This window comes from Catharus ustulatus, chromosome 1 (genome assembly GCF_009819885.2).
Source record: "Catharus ustulatus isolate bCatUst1 chromosome 1, bCatUst1.pri.v2, whole genome shotgun sequence".
NCBI classification, from domain to species: Eukaryota; Metazoa; Chordata; class Aves; order Passeriformes; family Turdidae; genus Catharus; species Catharus ustulatus.
Genome location: NC_046221.1, coordinates 65,569,880 through 65,589,323, shown reverse-complemented (window position 1 = coordinate 65,589,323; position 19,444 = coordinate 65,569,880). Strand labels below are relative to the sequence as shown.

Here is a 19,444-nt window from a genome sequence, read left to right as displayed (position 1 = left end):
AAATCTCTAAGGCATGAGAAAGAACTTGCAGTGCTTGCAAATGTTCCTCCAAGAGAGTTTAGTAAATACCTGGTACACTAAATAGGAGTATAGCACACATGCTGTGAGTTTGTTTTGATGCTAAGTTTTTTGGGTTTTTTTGTAAAAGGGGGAAGTGCTGTGTTGGGTATCCTTATATGTATCCTTATACCTCTTTTCAATCTCACCATGTTTATGCAAGTCCACATGCCTGAGTGTTGGTTTATAGATATACTGGGGCAGAGGGGCCTCTCAGGTCTCTCTCTGCCCACAGGATGGACCTGCCAGCCCAAAGGGGAAAACCCTTTTTGTTCCATTAATGTTTCCCAGAGCAGTGTGTCTCATACTTGTGCATTTCTTGGCTTCCGTTAAACTCTAATTGCAGGTAAAAGCATACAGCTTGGCTAACTTAAGCAGAATTGTTTTTAAACACAAAACTTGAAGTAGCTTCTCCAAGAGCTCTGTTTTTGCAATTGGATGCAGCATGTGAAAAAATGAAAGCAGAACTTGTGGTGCTGAACGTACTCCATTAATTCTCCTCCAGCTTCAGTGCAGGAGACTTTAATGATTTTATGTGATGTTTCTAAGTGGTAAAAATCACATTCAGACACTTTTTTTACTAAATACAGTGAGTTGGTTGCAGGCATGCCAACAATGTCCTGATGTTGCAGGAGACTGCCTGGCTTGTTTTCTCTATGGCATACACAGAGTAACTTCTGTTCTTTGGTAGTAGTCATGGTTTGAGGCAGCTGGGCAGACTCAAGTGAGCCTTTGTGTGACTCTAACAAGATGTTACCTTAAAATTCCTGCTTACAGGGAAAGTTTCAGCAGTAGGTTGCATTGATTTTTGATACCTCTGTGGAGCTGGGGTGGCTTGACCTTGGCTGTCTCTCAGACACCCACCCAGCTGCTCTCTGACCCCATCGCAGGGAGTTTGTAGTTTCATTTTTGGGATACTAATGCCAGGATTTGCAATGAGTACCTGGCTAGAAGCAGGCATTGCAGATACTTGTTTTTATGAAGTCATTTTCAAGGTTAGACATCAGACACTGTGGTGTCAGGAGGCCCTGAAGGCAGACAAGTTCTGCATTCCTTCCTCCAGTGCTTTACTTCTGTTTTTAATATTTAATACAAAATCTCCGTGCTTTGGTGTTAGTATTTCTGCTTGTACTTACCCTTCTCAGCCCTTTCTGCTTTGAGCACGCTCTGATGTTTTCTTGCTTATGGGCTGTGCTGAGATGTTTCAGGGTTACAGGAAAGCACAAAGGTTTGTCACCTCCCAGAGACAAAGCGAAAGTGTCCACAGGAGATGAGTGAAATGGAAACGTTGACAGGTCTGAGTGCTTGGCAAGCCGTGGTCCTGGTGACCGTGCAGTTCACACCTCACTAGGGCTGACCCTCTGTAACTCGCTCACATTGGTTCAGACTTTCTGCTCCTGCCTTATCCTGTGGCGTCAGCACCAGGGTCACAGCCAGGGAAGTATGAGTCTTCTTATGAGATGAGCAGCGTACAATATGAGGAAAGATGTCCAATTTCCTGGAAATCCTGTGCCGTGTGAAAGGAGTGTGATCCGTGTGTGTGTGTGCGTGTACATGGGCTGATAGAAGTAGACAAAAAAGTGGATCTTCAGAATTCCTGTGTGTTTACGCATCTTGGGGCCAGTTTGACCCTTTGTTACCATGACTCACCCTGTATATTTCAGTATATTTCTCTGGATTAGAATGCCCTTAAGAAGCATTTATCCATATTCCATAATGTCTCATGGATCCTGTGCTGCTGTTCAGTGGAGTTTTTTTGTGGAGTTGAGGTGCTGCACTACAGTTTCAGTGACACATTTCTTGCTTTATTAGGGATGCTTTCCTCAACAGGTCATTTGCGTTTGTAAGCATGAAATTTTCTGCTTAACAATGTGTTGTACTTATGAGTGCCTATTGTTTTTCAGAAACTTAACATTTTCTTTTATTGACAATCACTTTCGTTCATATAACCAAATATAGAATGGTCTTTTACTTCTTGTTCCCAGCTCATTCTTTGGTGACTCCCTCTTCCCCTGCACAACACATACACCCAAGATGCTTTATTTTCAATCTAACCTATTGGCAATTCAGTTGTAATTACAATAGGAATTTTAATCCTCTGTAAAGAGGACTGATGGATATGTAATTAAGTAATGACAGTCTGTGGGATAAGCATAGCAAAGTGAAAGCCATAAAAATTCAGATCAGCTGAGATGGAGCTTCATGGCTTCCCTGCAGCACCTGGAAAAGTCAGTTCTGCTGGGCTGATAAAGTTGACAAGATAGCTGGAGAGCTAGAGAGAGGGCAATGCATTTTGAAGTGTTGGGGCAGAACAGGAGGGGCAGAGGCTGGGAACTGGAGGAAGATGTGTTTTCTTTCCCCATTGTTGCCACCATCTGATGTGATGGTGAGAATGAACCTCCCCTCCAGAGCTGATTTCAGAGCCCAGCTGCTGTTGAATGGGACTTCCCTTGGCCAGGCAAGTGTTCAGCACTGACTGGATGGGTTTGCCTGTGTCAGCCTGACCCGGAGAGGTGCTCATGGACAAGCTGGCCTCCCAAGCTGACTGTGGGAAGAGTGCTCTTCCTGGTAGGCACAGGGCTGAGCAGGCAGGACATGGAGCTGTCTCCGTGTTCTCTGATCCTGTCCGCTTCGTTTGGTGAACTCTGATGGAGTTAATGAGGGGGGGTGAGCCAGCCTGGGCTGTCTAGGGGTGAATCCTTGGATGTGCCAGGGTTGCTTGGTGGTGTCTGCTGGAGATTTCCACAGGGTGCTCTACCTGTTTTAGGGAGAACCTCAGCTGTGCTCTGGCATCATGGTGTGAGGGAATGACGGATGTGTGGAGGGACAGGGAGCAAAACTGAATTTAATCTACAGTCTTTAGGGACAAGGTTTATCATCAATGACAATGGGATATCATAATGAGTCCCTACAGCCATCATACTGTGGCATTAGGTTGCTACTAGCACAGAGTGGTGTATCAGCAACCTGCTCTTCGCTATTACACTGAGAGCTGGATTTAGGCCATCTAAAATTAGCCTCTAGCCCTAAACCTCAATCATACACCTGAATCTTCCTACAGCTGCCTTAATGCTGCCTGCGTGCAGGGTCATAACCCTTCTAGTTACAAGAAGAATACTGACTTTTGAAGCAGCTGTATCCCTTTTATATCCATTCCCACGTCCTGAAATATTCCTACCTGTTCTTTTGTGCATCCATCCTTCTAACATTGCCGCCTTTTACTGTGTCAATTAAGAAACTTCAGATCAGTGCAGAGTGAGGGTGAGTAGCTCACCTGTACAGATGCAGCAGAGTAAATGTGTTAAAATTCTCCTAAATACTGAGATAATGTCTAGCACGTAGGTTTAAATAACAGGTAGTTCTTGATCTGCTGTAGCATTTCCAGTGACTCAGTGTTCCCCCCCACCCCACTGCAGTAATTACAGAAGATGGTTGCAATTCCTGACTCAGAGGGAGGTTTCCTCCTAAGGCTTCTGACCATGCTAGAGCTCCAGCTCTGCTGCTATATGGAGCAAATTGTGAGTGGCATCATGGTAGCAGGCCCCAGGAGTGCAACAAGGATAATGTGGGAGTATATATTATGAACTAGTGGTAGCAAGCCGTAAAAAGAGAGTTTGCTTTGGATTTGTGATCAGGAGTTTGGTTGCCAGACTCTTGGCCATGATGCTCATATCTCTTAAAACTGTGTGCTTACAAGAAAGCATTCCAAGCTACAAATCTGATGGCTTCTCTGACAGGCTAGGCTAAGAAACTGCCAAGTGTTAAAATTAAAAAGGGGTAAATGTTCTCTGACCCAGATTTGTTGTGGTTTTGTGGCTTTTGAAGAGAAAGTGTCTTCCTGCAGATTGTGGGAGCACAGAGCGTGAGGCTTTGGGGGCAGGCCTGGGGATGGGCTCAGCTGTGAGTAAGGTTATGAGATGGGAGCTGCAGAGAAAAGTTCCACAAACTCCATGATCCCCATCATTCTCCCCCTGGGGAGGAATTCAGCAGGCACTGTCACGCATGCACTGATGGTCTGCAGCTGCCTTGGCCCCTCTGGCAGGCGCAGAGTGCTATTAGGGACATGCTGCCAAATGTGACCTGACAGCCCTGCCCAGAAGGTGCCCAGGACTGCAGGGGAGGCCAGCAGAAGAGGACCAAAGGGCTCAAATCTCTGGTTTGCCTCATGAGATGTCAGATCTGACAGGCACATGACTAGGTCTTGATTAGTTTCATGTTCATGCAGGCTTCATTTGTGATGCAGCTCTTCAGATTTAGTAGAGCTGCACTCTTGGTGCTGCTGCAAGCAGCTGTGGTCAGCTGGCCATCAGGTCTCTGCTTGTAAAATATATGTGTGAAGGTTGTCTTGTCATCAGCAAAGGGTATTCAGAAGCAGGTCTGTGGAAGTTGGACCAAGTTTCTTAGAGGTGGGGATAGATTTTCCTGTGCCCTAAATACTGTAATCAACCCCACGGTCTCTGCGGAGGTGAGGAAAATCTACAAATAGGCTTTGCATTGTTTCAGCTTAAGCACAAGGATATTCTCTTTAATTCCTTTTTCAGTGTTACTGCGTAAGAATGAGGGTCTTGAGATTTTTTTTATGATTATGGTGCAGTGTTTTCAGATACTTAGGCCAGAAAGCATTTCATGCAGGCATGACATTTCCACTTGCTGTTCGTCAAAGAAGAGAAATTTCATCCCCAAACACTGCTGTGACGTGTAGTGAAAACATGGCTCTGGTGAGCATCTCTCTGTCAAAGTGCTAGTGCACTTGGTTCACACCCATCAGTTAAATGACTCAGGGGCCTAATGAAATTAATAGAAGAGCTGGATGGCAGGAAGTGGGATGCACAAAAGCTACTTTTTGGCATCATTAACGCAATGCAAACAAGAGGACTGCACGTGAAATATTCATTTGGTTTTAAGCTCCAGCCCTGTGTGAAGTAGCACGTGAAAACTGAAGCCCTTTCCTGGGTTTAGATGCCTTCACCACTCCTCTTGCAATGGAGTGCCAGCTCACTTAGTGACAGCTCATGGAGAAGGTGGAGTTCATGGTGCCCACCACCTACATTACAGGCTAAATGTCTAAAGTACTTGCCTAGAAAGTGGGAATCTGTTCTTGTCTTGCACTGCCTAGGGGAGTTTCCAAGCCACATTCACTTGGAGCTGTGTGGGTGTAGTGAAGACTGAAGAATCCCATTTGAGTAGGAGGAGTATGAATCTGAAACTAATTTGAAAAGACAGAGTGATATATATGTGTGTATGTGTGTGTGTATACATATATGTGTATAATGCCCCATCTGTGTTTCATGTTTGTGTGGTTTTTTTCTTTATTTTGATGTTAAGCAGCCTGACTGAGGTGGTTTGTGCTAGCAAGATGAGTGTTCTCAGAGAACCCAGCCTAGTTCAGGTCTTTTGAGGAGGTGTGCTCTCTTTGTAAATTTTGAGTGGCCTGAGGTTGAGACTGGCCCCAAGATGTTGAGTGACACATTTGGGTGTGCAGGTCATTTTATGGATCTGAGATGTAAATTCTCAGAGCAATGGAAGCGACTGCATGGCTTGTGCGATGTTTCACCTGCCGATTTCTCTTTTCAGGCTGAGTTACACCATTAATGACTGAATGGGCTCTGCTGGGAAGGCTTGTCCTCACACCATGACAGCTGATGAGTCAGAAGCTGGAGAGTTAGCTCTGGAGCCTCTCCTCACTTGCAAGCTATGTCTCTGTGAATATTCCTTGGATAAGATGACCACTCTTCAGGAATGCAGCTGCATCTTTTGTACAGCGGTAAGATCTGTCAGTGCCTTTTCATTACAATTGGGCAATGGGAGATGGACAGAGCTGTGAGATGGGACTTCTTGTCTTGTACCAGAAGCACTTGCTACCCATGCTGACAGGATGCTTTTCTAAAGAGCATTTGGTGTTAGCCTGTCTTGCCTTATTTAAAAGATTTCTCTTGTCATTTTGCTTTTGATAATTTGTAACTAACATATGTTCCTAGAGCAAACCTAGTAAAACCCAGTAATAAAAAGGAAAAAGATGCAGTTTAAGAGTGTTAGAGAGCATACACAGTCTGCATGCAATCTCAGTATTTACTTTTTCTGAAGCAAAACCTCGAAACATCATAGGATATCTGTGAGCTTTTGATTCCCTGCTATCCTTTTCTGAGTTCCCAGAGACCTTTTAAGACTTTCTGTGTAACTTTGAAGGGCAATCAGAAAACCTAAACAAAAATGACCTCTTCAACCTTTGCCTCCATGCTGCAGAGATGTTGCCCAGGTCATGCATTGCCTATAGTAGTCAGTAAGGACATTTTGGTCTGCAAATTCAGATCAAATAAAGCTGGTGGAAATGATAGAGGGAGAGGTTGAATAAGCTGATGATAAAAACCCTACATATAGTAGTACTCTTGTGGTCTCTTTGTCAGCATGGGAAACATGGACCTAGTTTCCTGTGGTGATAGAGACTTTGATGTACCTCACTAACAGTAACTAATACACCTGACCTGAAAACAGGTCAGAAGTCACTGGAGGATGTTGGTGTGGTGTTATTTTGTTGTTTGTTTTTAATTTGTTTGCTTGTGTTTTTGGTTTGTGATTTTTTTGGGGGGAGGGGTTTAACTCCGGAATAAATGTACTTAGTTTTATTTTTAAAAACAAATTGTGGATAAGCATCAAGCAAATATGTTTAAGTTTTACCCTTGATAGTTTGAATTAATGAAGAAATTTGATATTTGTGAAGCCAACTAGGGTGAGAATGCCTTCATTTATGCTGAATTCAGGGTAGCTTAAACAGGATGAGAACCTAGCTGTGTGTTTCAAGAAACTAGGATAAGATTAATTATTATATATTTCAGTCTGAACTTCATGAAGTTTGTTTTCCATACCGATTTGCAGGGAACATTTCTGTATTTTAGTTTGTAACAAAAGTTTCAAGAACACATACTTAAAAGGTCAGTATGAAGATACTGCTTTAAATAAAAAAAAGAAAACTGGAGAAGCTGATACTTTCACAGTGGTCCCACCCCTGTCCAAGAACGCAGTGTTTCTGATTTAGTATCATTAATGGTACATTAACCTCAGTGTCAGCTGGGTAGAGTAACCCTTAGGGAAGGGTGGGCAGCTGAGGACTGTGCCAGGCAGGGCTGGACTCTGCACTCCAACAGGACGCTGGCCAAAAGGGAGAGGTCAGGGGTGGCTGGGGATGGGCTGTGCCCACATGTTGCCTGTTAGTGCTACAGCTGCCACCACATCCATGCACTCCTTCCCTGGCCACTATGAGCTTGGTGCTCCAGTGCTGTGACAGCGACAGGGAGGGTGCAGTCACAGTCCTTTGGCATCTGTGCAAACTTCACTGACTTGGTCTGAACCAAGAGCCAGCCATGAGTGAGCCCGAGTGCAGCTGGGAGAAGCCTTTAGACATGCCCTATTTATTTCAGGGGGCATAATAGGTCTCAGTTGTGTTTATGCTCCAAGTCCAGCCTTTGTCTGACTGTTGTCTGTGTCCCAACATCCTCCCTGGATGTGTCTGGGCTGATGCATGCCCAGACAAGTAGATCTTGCATCCTATAACAAAGAAGGCTCTGGAAGCTTTTAACCTGGCTACATGGCTTTCTGTCTTGAAGCCAGAGCAGTTTCTGGGAGGCCATATGAGTTGCACTTTTGGGCAGCCTCCAAAAAGCGGTGTCAGGAGCGGCTTGACGCAGAGTGCCAGCACTTGCATGGGGGATTGCTCAGGGCACAGCCTGCAGCAGCTCTACTGGTGTGCCATGCCCTAAATTTCTTCTCACCCATGCTAAGATGGCTAGATACCTTCACACTACACTTAAGAAAGGTTTTGGGTAAGAGCACCCTCTGTGAGCTATGGGATTGAGCACCAATGAGTTTTGCAGTTTTTCAGCTAACAATGGTCCCAGCTTGCATAGCTTATTCTTCTGTCACTAGGGGTAATTTTATAGACACAGGAGTTGCATTAAACTTGAAATAGAAAAGGGCTTGGCATGGACATAATAGGTTCTGCTCAATAAGCTGAAACCACTGCTTTTGTTAATTTTTTGTTCTGTTGCGTGTGAAGTCTTTTTTTTTTTTTTCTTCTTTCTTCCTAACTGTAACAGTGATGCTGCAACAATGATTGTTTTTCACAGCACTTGTGACTGTGGAAATAATTGGAAATTGTTACTATTTAGATATCTATGGGAGTGAGGTTATATTTCCTTTCCATTTGTAGCCTGTAAAACCAAGGCATTCAAGCTACTTAGAATTGTGTATAGCTATTTTTTTCAGCTAAGAAACTCTTGCAATAAACAAAATACCCCATAAAAGCTGTGTTCCAGCCAAAAGGAGTAAACTGTGCTTTAGAATGTGTATGTTTGCATTTTGGTGGAATGTTGCTAATTGGGCAGGAGTTTTTAAAATAACTGTAAACAGTTTTACTCTCTCTGTTCTCAGCAGAAAAAGCAGATGGCTTGCAGAACATACTTGCCATCTTACTTGGTAGCTCAGTAAGGTCTGAAGAGGCATCAGCCCTGTATTTTTCAACATGTGTTGCACTTGGCATAAGATACACTGCAGTGAGAGATAAAGCACACGTTTACACATCCCAAGAATTTGGAAATGGCTGTAGTGTACCTAATGACTTGATTTCATTGTGTTCTGATTTATATTAGTTTTGAATGAAAGACTGATCTCTGAAGAGGTTTGGGAAGGGATGTGAGATGTATATTATCTGTGAAAATTTTAGAGAACTGCAGTTTACATTATTCGGTTCATTTCCTGTGTCTATAAAACCTTTGCAGAGTGCCATGATGTGGTGCACACTTTTATATACGGATATTCAGCAATGTATGTACTACTCAAGCTGCATGATTTTATGGTCCCTTTGTCACCTTTATTTGTCCCTTTCCCAAAAGGGGAGGAGGTCTCATCTGTTCCTGATACTGCTCATCTTGTTCCTTGTCTTCTCACTCATCCTTGTATATTTGGGGGGTATGTCCTTCTTATCAGCAGTCCTTTAGTGATCTTTTGTTGCAATTTTTATTTCCTTGGATGTGCAGCTACTCAGGTTTTTGCCCCCATGGTGGTCATGGTGCTCACATATATATATATGTGAGATAATTATACACTGTCTGTCCACACCATTGTAGTGTTAAAAAATACATTATTTTGGTGCACTTCAATGCATCTAGGTCCAAAGCAAACTAATGTTAATTACTTCTTGACTGATCCACTTACAGAATAATACTTTGAATAGTATACTTATTTCTAATAAAAAGTTCCTGAATGTTTGCTCTTTTCCTTCCTTCCATGCCCAGAGAACTCTCGCAGTGCCTTCTCAGGTGAGGCTCAGGAGTGCTCTGGTGGGGCAGTGCTAGGAATGGACAGGCCACCTTGCTCACTTTGCCTTTGCACAGTGCACTGGGTACTGCCCAGGCTTTGGTGCTCATTACACTGTCTGGAAAGTGTGCATCTAGGAGACTCCTGCCTTTTCAAAACATGGCTGAAACTGGGAAAGCAGGAGGGAGAGACAGTGAGTGGTGTGATCACATGCATCTCACATCCCCTTGGCTAGGAACGCCTGTGTGTGTGGCACAGCATACTCTACTATTTGGAAGTGCTAGAGAGGAGTGCTGGACTAGCAGTAACACTGGAAATACCAAGGGCCCTGTGGAAGACTTGGTGTGAGTCTGTAGCCTGTAAGCAGTTGTGGAAATGAGGTTCTAGCAGGTAAAATTGTCCTGGTGTCGGTGGTGACAGGAGGGAACCAATGCAATGCTGTTGCAGAAACGTGGTCTTAGGGGTCAGTAAAAAGCCCAGTGTTGGCCTCTCCGTGCGCACCAGTTCTTTCTGGTTTTGTCTTTCCTCTTTTCTTCCCCTCTCCATAAGCATTTCAGGGCCCAAATAAGCCCCAGGTGAGCAATAAATGGGATTGCTGCTATTTATGTCAAGCAGCAGCTTATGTCTGTCTATGTTGTGTGCTACTTACTGGCACAGGGTTTGAGATGTTGAAGACAATGTGTGACAAACTGAAAACGGAAGATGCTTTCAAGTATGTTATTCTGTGTTGGCACACACACAGAGGTTTATGCAGAACTAGCATGATTCACCCTTTTCTATTTTCCCAAGCAAATTCTTTGTTGAGTCTTGTACTTCTGAGAAGTGTGTGAGGCAACTGGTTACAAAATGTGCAAAACAAATACCATAATTGTTATTTTGGTACACACAATGCAGTACAGATGAGATTAAACTTCATACATCCTTAGGAGAATGAGAAGTCAGCATGCAAGCCCAGGTAGCTTATGTGCTCTTGTGCTTGTACAAGTAGAAGGTGTTTCAAAGGCGATTGGAGAACAAGATTTTCTGCTGTAGCTGTGTATGACAGCAAGGCTAGGGCTCGACATGGGCTCAGAAGGCTCCTTTGCTGCTGTGGGCAGTGTGGGCTGTGCTGTGGGCAGCAGCCTGCCTGGGCCTTGGGGAGCTTCAGCCTTGGAAAGAGGCTGCTGCTGGCTACTTTTACTAGAGGAGAAGAAACTCTTAAAGAAATAGGAATTTCTGTGTTAGTACTTCATCAACAGGATGCTCTAAAGCTCCTCTGCTTTCCTTAATCTTTTCAAGAACAGCTGTGCATTGTCCTGCCTCCTTTGGGTGGTTGAATAGTGACATTTTGCCCTTAGCCCTGTAAAGTTTCAGTTGGTTTGTGAAGTGAAGCACTGGAAAACTGGGAAAACTAATGTGAGGGGTCTTTGCAAAGAATGTGAACAAGAAAAGTCTGAGAGCAGAGGAGAGTGAGTAGATCAAGGACAAGGAGAAGGCAGATGGCAAAAAGAATGGGATACCTGCTAAGTGAAACAACTTTGTATGAATAATCCACTGAAATGGTACTTAGTCAAACTTACGAATATTTGGAATATTTGGGAATATTTGGATTTGCCATCATCCAGCCAACACTGGGTTTTAGTATCACTACTGTTTCTTTGTGCTCATTTTCAAGAAGGGGTTTATTCTCCTCTTTTTCTCCCCATCCTGTGAGACACTTTCTCACAACTGCACCAGAACACTCACTACCTTCTCCTCTTCCTAAATATACCTTGTGCTGCAATGCCCCACTTTATATAAAGCTCAGGTTGTTTTCCATTTGGAAGTGTTGACATTTGGGATTCTTTTTTTCCTAGCTTGACATCTGAGATGTTTCAGAATAATTTTTTTTTCAAGTTTTATAAAAGAGAATTCCTACACCTGCTAATATTGGCACTGAACGCAGAGCTATAGCAATTCAGATGGTTTAAGAACTTCTTGCATGTATTACTGTGCAGACTAACACCAAAGGCAGAGTTGGGGTACCAAAAGAGTACAGATATACCTATTGACTTTTGATGGATACTGCTATTCAGGAAGAGGGACTGCATGCTACTGAAGTGAGTAGAGGTGGCAGCCTCTGGATGGTGGCCAAGGGAAGATGGGAGGAAGAGAGAACTGATGTTTTAATGACGGCATTGCATCGATGCAGTTGGTGTTATCTCCATTTAACCAATTAAGAAATCGATGTGAAGTAAGTTGTCAGTGCCTTGAAGTGCCACAGTAACTGAACCAGACTGTGACATCAGCCTCATGCTCATGTCTGTTTTGTAGCTGGTGGTAAGACCAAGGCCAGGTTTGGTCTAACACAGATTTTTGACAAGAGAAGCTGTTATTTGCAGCTGGTTCCATTTTGTGAAGGGTGAGTTTCTCTGGTGCTGTTCTTTGGTCTTTTTCTGTTTGGTGGTACCACTTCAGGGCAACTATTACCAGGAGTCTTTCCTGCTTTTTATGAAAAGCTGCCAGGATGTGAGTAAATTGATTTTAGGCTGTGTTTCTGAGCAGAATTTCTATCACTGGTGGATATTTTGAGACAAAGCTGAAGACGATACAATTCTCAGGTACATTTGAATGATCCCATGAAAATAGGCTTGTGGACCAAGAGGAGGCAATTATATTCTGGTCCATTGTCAGGTTTGCTTGGTATTTTCACTTGGTTGTGACAAAATCAAATTCATATTAGTTGTTATTCCTTCCCTTGTACTGAGCCATGAACTGTATGGTCTTTGAAGCTACAGGGGCATTTTTTTCGCCTTCTTTCAAGCATCTTTCTTGATAAGGCTCTTATGTGGCCTGATCCTCAATCCATTTGGTCTTCTAGCCATTCATTTATCACTGTATCTGGTCCTTAGCAGTTAAAACAGAGTTGGGGCAATATGCATATTTCACTGGAATTTTGTTTCTTTCTTTAAACCTATCATAAGTTCATCTGTAGCAAATTAAGAAATTACTATTTTTGTCGTGTAGTTTCTAAAAACTTGTATTGGAAAAACCTCACTTTTTTTTCCAAGTGAAGTGCAAATGCCTCCAAGGTAATTGCCATCACACTTGTTTCATCTAGTTTTAATACCTGCTGAGAGATACTTGAGAGACTGCAGGAGTTTGAGTGCCACACATTGAAAGTGACTGATCCATTTTGGAGACTGAACATGCAGAAGTGCAGATGTCACAGCAGTGATGAACATATCATTAAACATTATATAGATCTGCCATAAGCTCCATGAGTACTGTCTAGGGGGGTATATTTATCTTAGTACACAATTGATTAGATCCTGGGTAGATCAGGTGGTTAAATTCAGAGTTCTGACATGAGCTGTCTCACCAAAAGTAGTAATACTAGATTGTGTACACACTGAAGAACAAGTAAAATTTCTAAAGGATAAGAAATAAACGAACATTATGTCTTACTGAATAAAACGTACATAACCATGGCCCAGAACTAAAATAAAAACTAAATGCTTGTGTGTTCATCTGTTCTGAATCATGAGACACTCTGGAATGTCAACTGTAAAGTTAAGGATTCTCTCCCTATACAGTGTTTCCGTGCCCTGCCCCCAAACTTGGAGTTTGTAAAAAAGCCTAGGCTAAACAGAACCCAAACCCCAAACAAATACTGTTTTGAGGACAAATCTGGAAGAGAGATTTAGCATGGTAAGTCATGCCTGTGGATTTTAAGAGAGAGACCTGAGATTTTTTTTTTTTAAATGGAAATTGTCTTCAAGTTACATGTTAGGAGGAAAGACCTTCTTGTTTTGGCAAGATACCTTCAATCATTTTGTGCATTTTCGCATTTAATGTAGATTATGGCTTAGTATTGCCTGGGAAATACTGTAGATCTGTTCTTTACCTTTGCACAATTGAATTAAAGACAAATGCTCTTACTTATCCTGTACCAACTGCTACACAGTGACTGGCAGCAGTATCGGTGGTATTTGACAGGAAAATAAGCCAATGCTTTCAGTTTCTTTTTTCTTCCTAGCCCTCCCTCCATGTTTCTTGATAAAAGTACCTGTTCAGTTTTGTCATATCCCATATGGGGTTTCTTTTATGCTTTTGTATCCAAACTAATGAGGCTGCATTTTGGGAGCTGAAGAGCTGCAAGCTGGTCAGAGAGAAGCAAGGTAATGGAACATGTCTGGGTACGTGAAAAGCAGTATGTAGGAATGATTGAGATCCATCTTTTGTCTTTGATACATAAATTATCTGAAAGTGGATTTGAATAGAAACTTCAGCTTTCACAGTGAAAGGGATACAGTGCCTTTGTCACATCATTACCTAGCAACATAACACTGGAGTTACACTTTGAACTCATTTTTATGTTAAAATTCAGAACTGTTATGATTCCTTTGCAGAGTAAACACATAACTAAACGTATCTTTTTCTTGGTCAGTACATTAAAAATACCCTCTGTACAGTATACTTTGGGGGAAAAAAGATACTGCAGTTAGAGCAGCATGCAGAAGTGTTGAAATGAAAAATCCATGAATAACCTGAAGAGAATTTTCTTTCTTGGGTTCAAAGCTGACCATGGAAAGCACTTGTGTTTATAACTGAAGAAGGAATCTTTTGTGTTACTAGTTTGTGCATTTCTTGATTGGTCTTTTCAGAGTATTTTTAAAGATGATTCCATCACATTTCAATGTACTCTTTCAACAAACCCTCATCTCCAGGAGAGGGATATGTACTTGGGTCATTTGTAAGAATTTGCCTAAATCATAATCTTTCCTACAAGTATTGCAAGATAAATTAAAAAAAAAAAAAAAATCAGGTGTGTTGTATGATCATTTGATCCAGGTACTTTATAGGCCTTAACTTACTAGATACTCATGAGTATGAAGTAGGTAACTGGATGTTGATCTTACTTTATTAAATAGAGGAAGGTGGTAGCCTGAAAGACAAAACTCTTAGCAAATTATTGGAAAAAAAGTCATTATACATTATGAATCTCAGGCAGAGAAAAAACATTTGTAGTCCTCTTTTGACTGAAGTTGTCAGTAGTAGTCCAGCAGGAACAAAATATGCCCTGTTTCCCAGAACACAGATATGTACATCCTTCAGTTGCTCTGCGGATAAACCGAATGTAACTGATTGGAGCACACTTGCAGGTATGGGAATTAAAACTACTTGTGTTGGTGTCTGCTTTTTATTTGAGGGGTGAACATAATGGAATCAAACCTCCAGTGTGTGATCTGTAGTCAGAAGGATTCTAGCCTGTTCAGCAAGACCTTGGTCGATTTTTAGTTTGTTGTCTCAACCATTCTGCCTTGGTTACGTGACACATTCATGGAAACTTTGCTGGCTCTGGCCATGGAAAGTAAGAGGATGGCATTAATGTCACTGTAAGCCACAGATTCTGTGTTGAGGCCGCTCCAGCCACTGAATGCTTTCTGTGCTCAAAAGTCACCACACTGTGGGAAATTGGTGGGAGAGTGTAGCCCAGATCTCATGATATCTTGGATGTCAAGATTTAAAACCCTTTCAGGCAACACTTTGTATCACAGAAGGCAGAGCATCTTGATTTTTCCTTCACTTTGAAGAGCAATTAAGTAGCATATGTAGTGTATGCAGTTTTCCTGAGATACTGATGATTTTTGTAGACAGAATGCACAAAAAATCTTGTCATCTTATGTCTGTAATAATGTATTCTCTGAAGTGTGGGAGGACACACTGCTGAGAAGGTCAGTTGTGATTCATTATACAGACATGGAAACATCTTTTCATCACGTTTTTGACTTGCATCTTTTCAGAGACTTAATTGCCACTTTTCAAGTAAGCAGCTAAATTAGTAGCTGAGCTGTAAATAATGGTAAAACCCCTCTGAAAACAGTTTCACTGCAAAGTTAGGGTATATTTTAAAATTTTAGTGATTTTACCAATGTTTCTTCTTTGGTGCCAAGAGGGAACAAGAAATTCACATCTTCATCCATGTACATACTTTGGTAAAAATCTTCATCCTTCAGCAGTAAATATTAAATGCTTCCTTCAAGTTTCCCAGCAACTTTAAGCCCTTCTTGTCTTGCACCCAAAGCACCTTCTCGAAGCACAGAAAGTCAAGACAAAAGATTTAATATCTATAAAAATGATTTAATGGGGAGATTTTCTGGGAAATACTTGAAGATTCATGGTACTGCACAGCCCAATTAGAAAATCTCTCCAAGCTGAAAACACAGCAACTCTAAAAGAACCACAGGAGGCTTGGTTGCCCACCTACACTCACCTAGAGCCAAGCAGTGGGTTAGAAGATCCATTAGCAATCCTCAGAAACCTCTGTTCTCCTGGCTTGGTACCCTTAATGACTTAGTGCACATGGATACTGATTGCAAAATCTATGCTGTGGATCGAAGCTCCTTAAGAGCTTCATGCCCATCCTTGTACAGAAGCGTAATTGTCAGTGCTCCGAGCTCCTGTCCTGAGAGTCTAAATTAAGAACAAGCCTCTGGGCTGCTGCTGGGCCTGCAGTAACTTCTCAGGCTTTGTCCTCCCTCTGTAGCCACCTGACCTGAGCTGCCCCCAGAATACAAATCCACTGTACCATGCTGTCAAAACAAATTACTAAATATCAGGCGGCACCACAGAGGAGACGGAGCCCAGGATCTTAGCAAAAGTAAAAGGTTGCTCTCTCATGCTTGCTGAGGAATTAAGGCAACCTAAATGCTTTGATGGGAGGGAAACATTTGCCCTTCACCAAATGCTGCCCTGAGACTTGATCCAGAAAGTAATCAGGTCTCCCATGAGGAGATGGAGCGAGATGTAAGGAGGTTCTGCCCACGTATCTGAGAAGTGCACTCAACACACTGCAGCATGTGCAAGCCTTGGGGAAGGGACTCTGAGGACAGAATTTTCTGTTTACATTATTTATATTTATATTACAATGGAGGGCACTGGATACAGGTACAAACCAGGGAGAGAATTTGCATGGGGAGTGAGCTCTTGCTGCCCCATTTCCCCTATGGTGCTGAAGCGTGTGGGCAATGCTCAGGGCTTAATGAATATGGATCTGCAGGAGAAGGTCAGCCACAGCCTCTGTCTGCACCAGTAATGGCACTGGGAGCCACCCTGGGCTCTGGGCATGCTTTTTTTGGGCTTTCCCTATGTCAGCTGCTGCCACTGCCCAGACCATGGTGGCAGATGTGGGCAACTCCAGTGTCACCAGGCATCCAATCCCAGGCACCACAGTGGTTCCATAGCTGCTTCTGCTCACTGCTCTGTGATGGAGCTGCTGTGCTGGGGGAGGTTTGATCCCATGGGTAAACTGACTGTGTACAAGCACTGTGCCCCGGTGCCTTTGGGAGAAGTGGGCGAGAAGATGGGGCAGGGCACTGAGACTACTGTTAGAATAATAAAAGAATAACTCCTGGTTAAATCTGGGCTGATAATCCTTAGGGAGCTAATACTGCCTTCAGTGGCTGACATGATTTCTTTTTTGCTTTTCACCTGTGAGTATCTCCCTCGCCTCCCACATACTACTTGCACCATCAATTCCTTACAGCCTGCTCTGCTGCTTTCTTGTAGGGGTGCATGCTGGATCTGAATACATTAGTGCTTAATGAGACACGTATTTAAAGCTCACCAGTTAGGTTATATCCCAATGTTCTTCTAAGAGAATACCCTTCAAATATTAACAAATCAAAAGTAAATTCATTTAAATGCCACTAAGTTAAGATGATTCTACTTGCTTGAGGTAATATCTCTGTATAGCTCATCAGAATTAAGCAAAATGTGGATGTGGACATTTCAGTAGAGAGACAGACAGAATAATAAGGAAATCTCTTTTCCATCCTAATTATCCTGATGGTTAAGAGGGAATCAGTTTTCCAATTAAAAGTGGAAATGAGGAGATTTCTTTAATCAGACCACAGTATGCAAGGCCTTCTTAGAATAGTCCAAACTAACACAGACTTGAATGCTCCATGCCTATAAATAATACAACAATGGTTTTTGAAGAGTCTAAGGCCGCCTTACTCAGAAGGGCTGTGATTTCCCCATCACTCACCTATTAGCTTTTGAACTCAGTGCCTCTTAAAAAAGTTGGTGGAAAGACAGAGGTCTCAAAAAACATATTTCACTTTGACATATTTCTTGAAAATTGATGGAGCAATAAGGGAAAAAGTCAGCAGTACTGGGGAGGAGGTCTGTAATGTGGGCATGAAGTATAAAACTGTAGGGAAAAAACTACATTAGTCCTACTTTTTGTAACATATGTTTGTTTTCATTTACAGTAAACTTTGCAAGCTGGTACCAAAATCTGTCAGAAGTCCATGCTTTGTTGTTCTGTTACTGGTGACTTGCAATTTATTGTATGCTTTGCCATTATTTTGAGGAGACTTTGTTGTTTTGTTTAATTTAGAAGTGACTTTATTTACTTGTCTGTGCAATTTGGAGGAACAATTCAAGCACCATTGTTTGGTCTGTTGTATGAGTTTTGTGCCATAATTTTACTGAAGACTGTAATACATGTTATAAAGACAAGTTGAATATATTTGAAACTGGCATGCCAGATAAAATGTGGGGAGAATAGAAGGCTTTTTGAGCTTGGAGGGGAAGCCTGCTGTTTTTGCAGTGGAACAATTTGGAAACGTGGCCTCCATGCTGGAAATAGACTTTGGATAGAGTAGAAGCTGATGATAAATTGTGATAAATTATGGAAATGATTTGATCTATGGCAGGGGGGGAGTGGAGTGAGAGGAAGAACTGGTAGTTGCACATCTTCTGGGCAGATTATAACCTCCCAACCAGATGCTAAACCCCTTTCCCATTTTGTGCAGCTGAGAACAGTAGTGTCTTTCTTGTAAATGAGTTCTCCGACAATGGAGACTGCTGGCTGAGAATCTGAATTAAGAATATAGGAGGAAAAACAAAGGCACAAAGCCTGTTTAATTAGGATAAAAGATATTCACCCCTGCCAAATCCTCCAATCCCAGTTTAGCACAGCGTAGGGGTTGTTAGGGCTGAAAGGTCTGACTTGCTGACTTAGGTAAATGCAGTGCCTGGCAGATGAAGTCATGCATAATTAATTATTCTTTGTTGCATTCTTTCCAGTGTAATGACTTGTAGCATTCACACTTACAATAATTGATGTTTGCTGTGTGCTGGAGCTTCAGGACAGCCAATTAAGGCAGTGAAGGTGGGAACTGCACAGCATCTCTGACATCTGGTTGTTACCAACATGTGGGCTGTAACTTTTTTTTTTTCATTCTTTGCTTGTTTCTAGTGTCTGAAACAGTACATGGAGCTGGCAATTCAAGAAGGTTGTGGTTCCCCTATCACATGTCCAGACATGGTGTGCTTGAATCATGGGACACTACAAGAAGCAGAGGTATCTGTATTTCTCATACTCCTTTCTTCCTCTCTGTCCCTCTTCTTTTTTTTAATTTTTAAATATATCCCCTGAATTTCTTTATCTGCATAATAATAAATATAATCATATACTTTTCCCTCCCTTTAATTACTTTTAATGAGCTTTTGGCAGGAGGCATGACTGATAGGAGTAGATAGAAACAAACAGATGTTTTTCAAGGGTTTTGCTCTTTTTTTTCTCCCTCTCTGCCTTGGGGGAGAAGTTCCCTTGGCATCTGGACAGCCTCTGAATTACCCATGCAGGTGACTTAACCAGAATACCCTGTATCCCAAAATTGCTGAGCCTCCATTAGGCTGTCAGTTCAGTCAGTTTTAATTCGACTGCAAACACTGAAATTCTTGCATCTTTCTTAAGAGCAGGAACTCTGATGGTGTGCAAGGACAGAATTTCCTTGTGTATGTTGATCTTGGGGTGCAACAACCAATTTGCAGTCCAATAGACTCATGCAGGGCTGTATAATTATATGGAAAGAAAGGTACCTGCACAACACCAGGTAGATCTTAAGAGATATGGAAGGTGTCTCTTGGGATACACCCAAGGGATGCTTGCTTGCTTGCTTTGTGAGGCAGGAATGTCCCTGCTGGGCCTGAGAATACAAGTAGGACAGAAAAAAACCCCAAAAAAACCCCCTATGATAATCCTGTTCAAATGCCATCAGTGATAGTGAGATTCCCTATACCAAAAATTACTTTTTCTCCAGAA

The 19,444-nt window shown here is 42.3% G+C and overlaps 1 protein-coding gene across 5 annotated transcripts in view; it reads left to right on the top strand.

The window, feature by feature from the left end:
• Positions 1 to 19,444, top strand: part of RNF144B (ring finger protein 144B) — an 84,209-nt gene that overhangs the window by 48,782 nt on the left and 15,983 nt on the right. For all 5 annotated transcript variants that reach the window (XM_033071605.1, XM_033071600.2, XM_033071616.1 and 2 more), the window contains 2 exons: positions 5,632 to 5,821; positions 18,596 to 18,700. In XM_033071605.1, coding sequence (XP_032927496.1) covers positions 5,657 to 5,821; positions 18,596 to 18,700 — 270 coding nt within the window. In that variant the 5' untranslated portion in view covers positions 5,632 to 5,656. The remainder of the gene's footprint in view (positions 1 to 5,631; positions 5,822 to 18,595; positions 18,701 to 19,444) is intronic.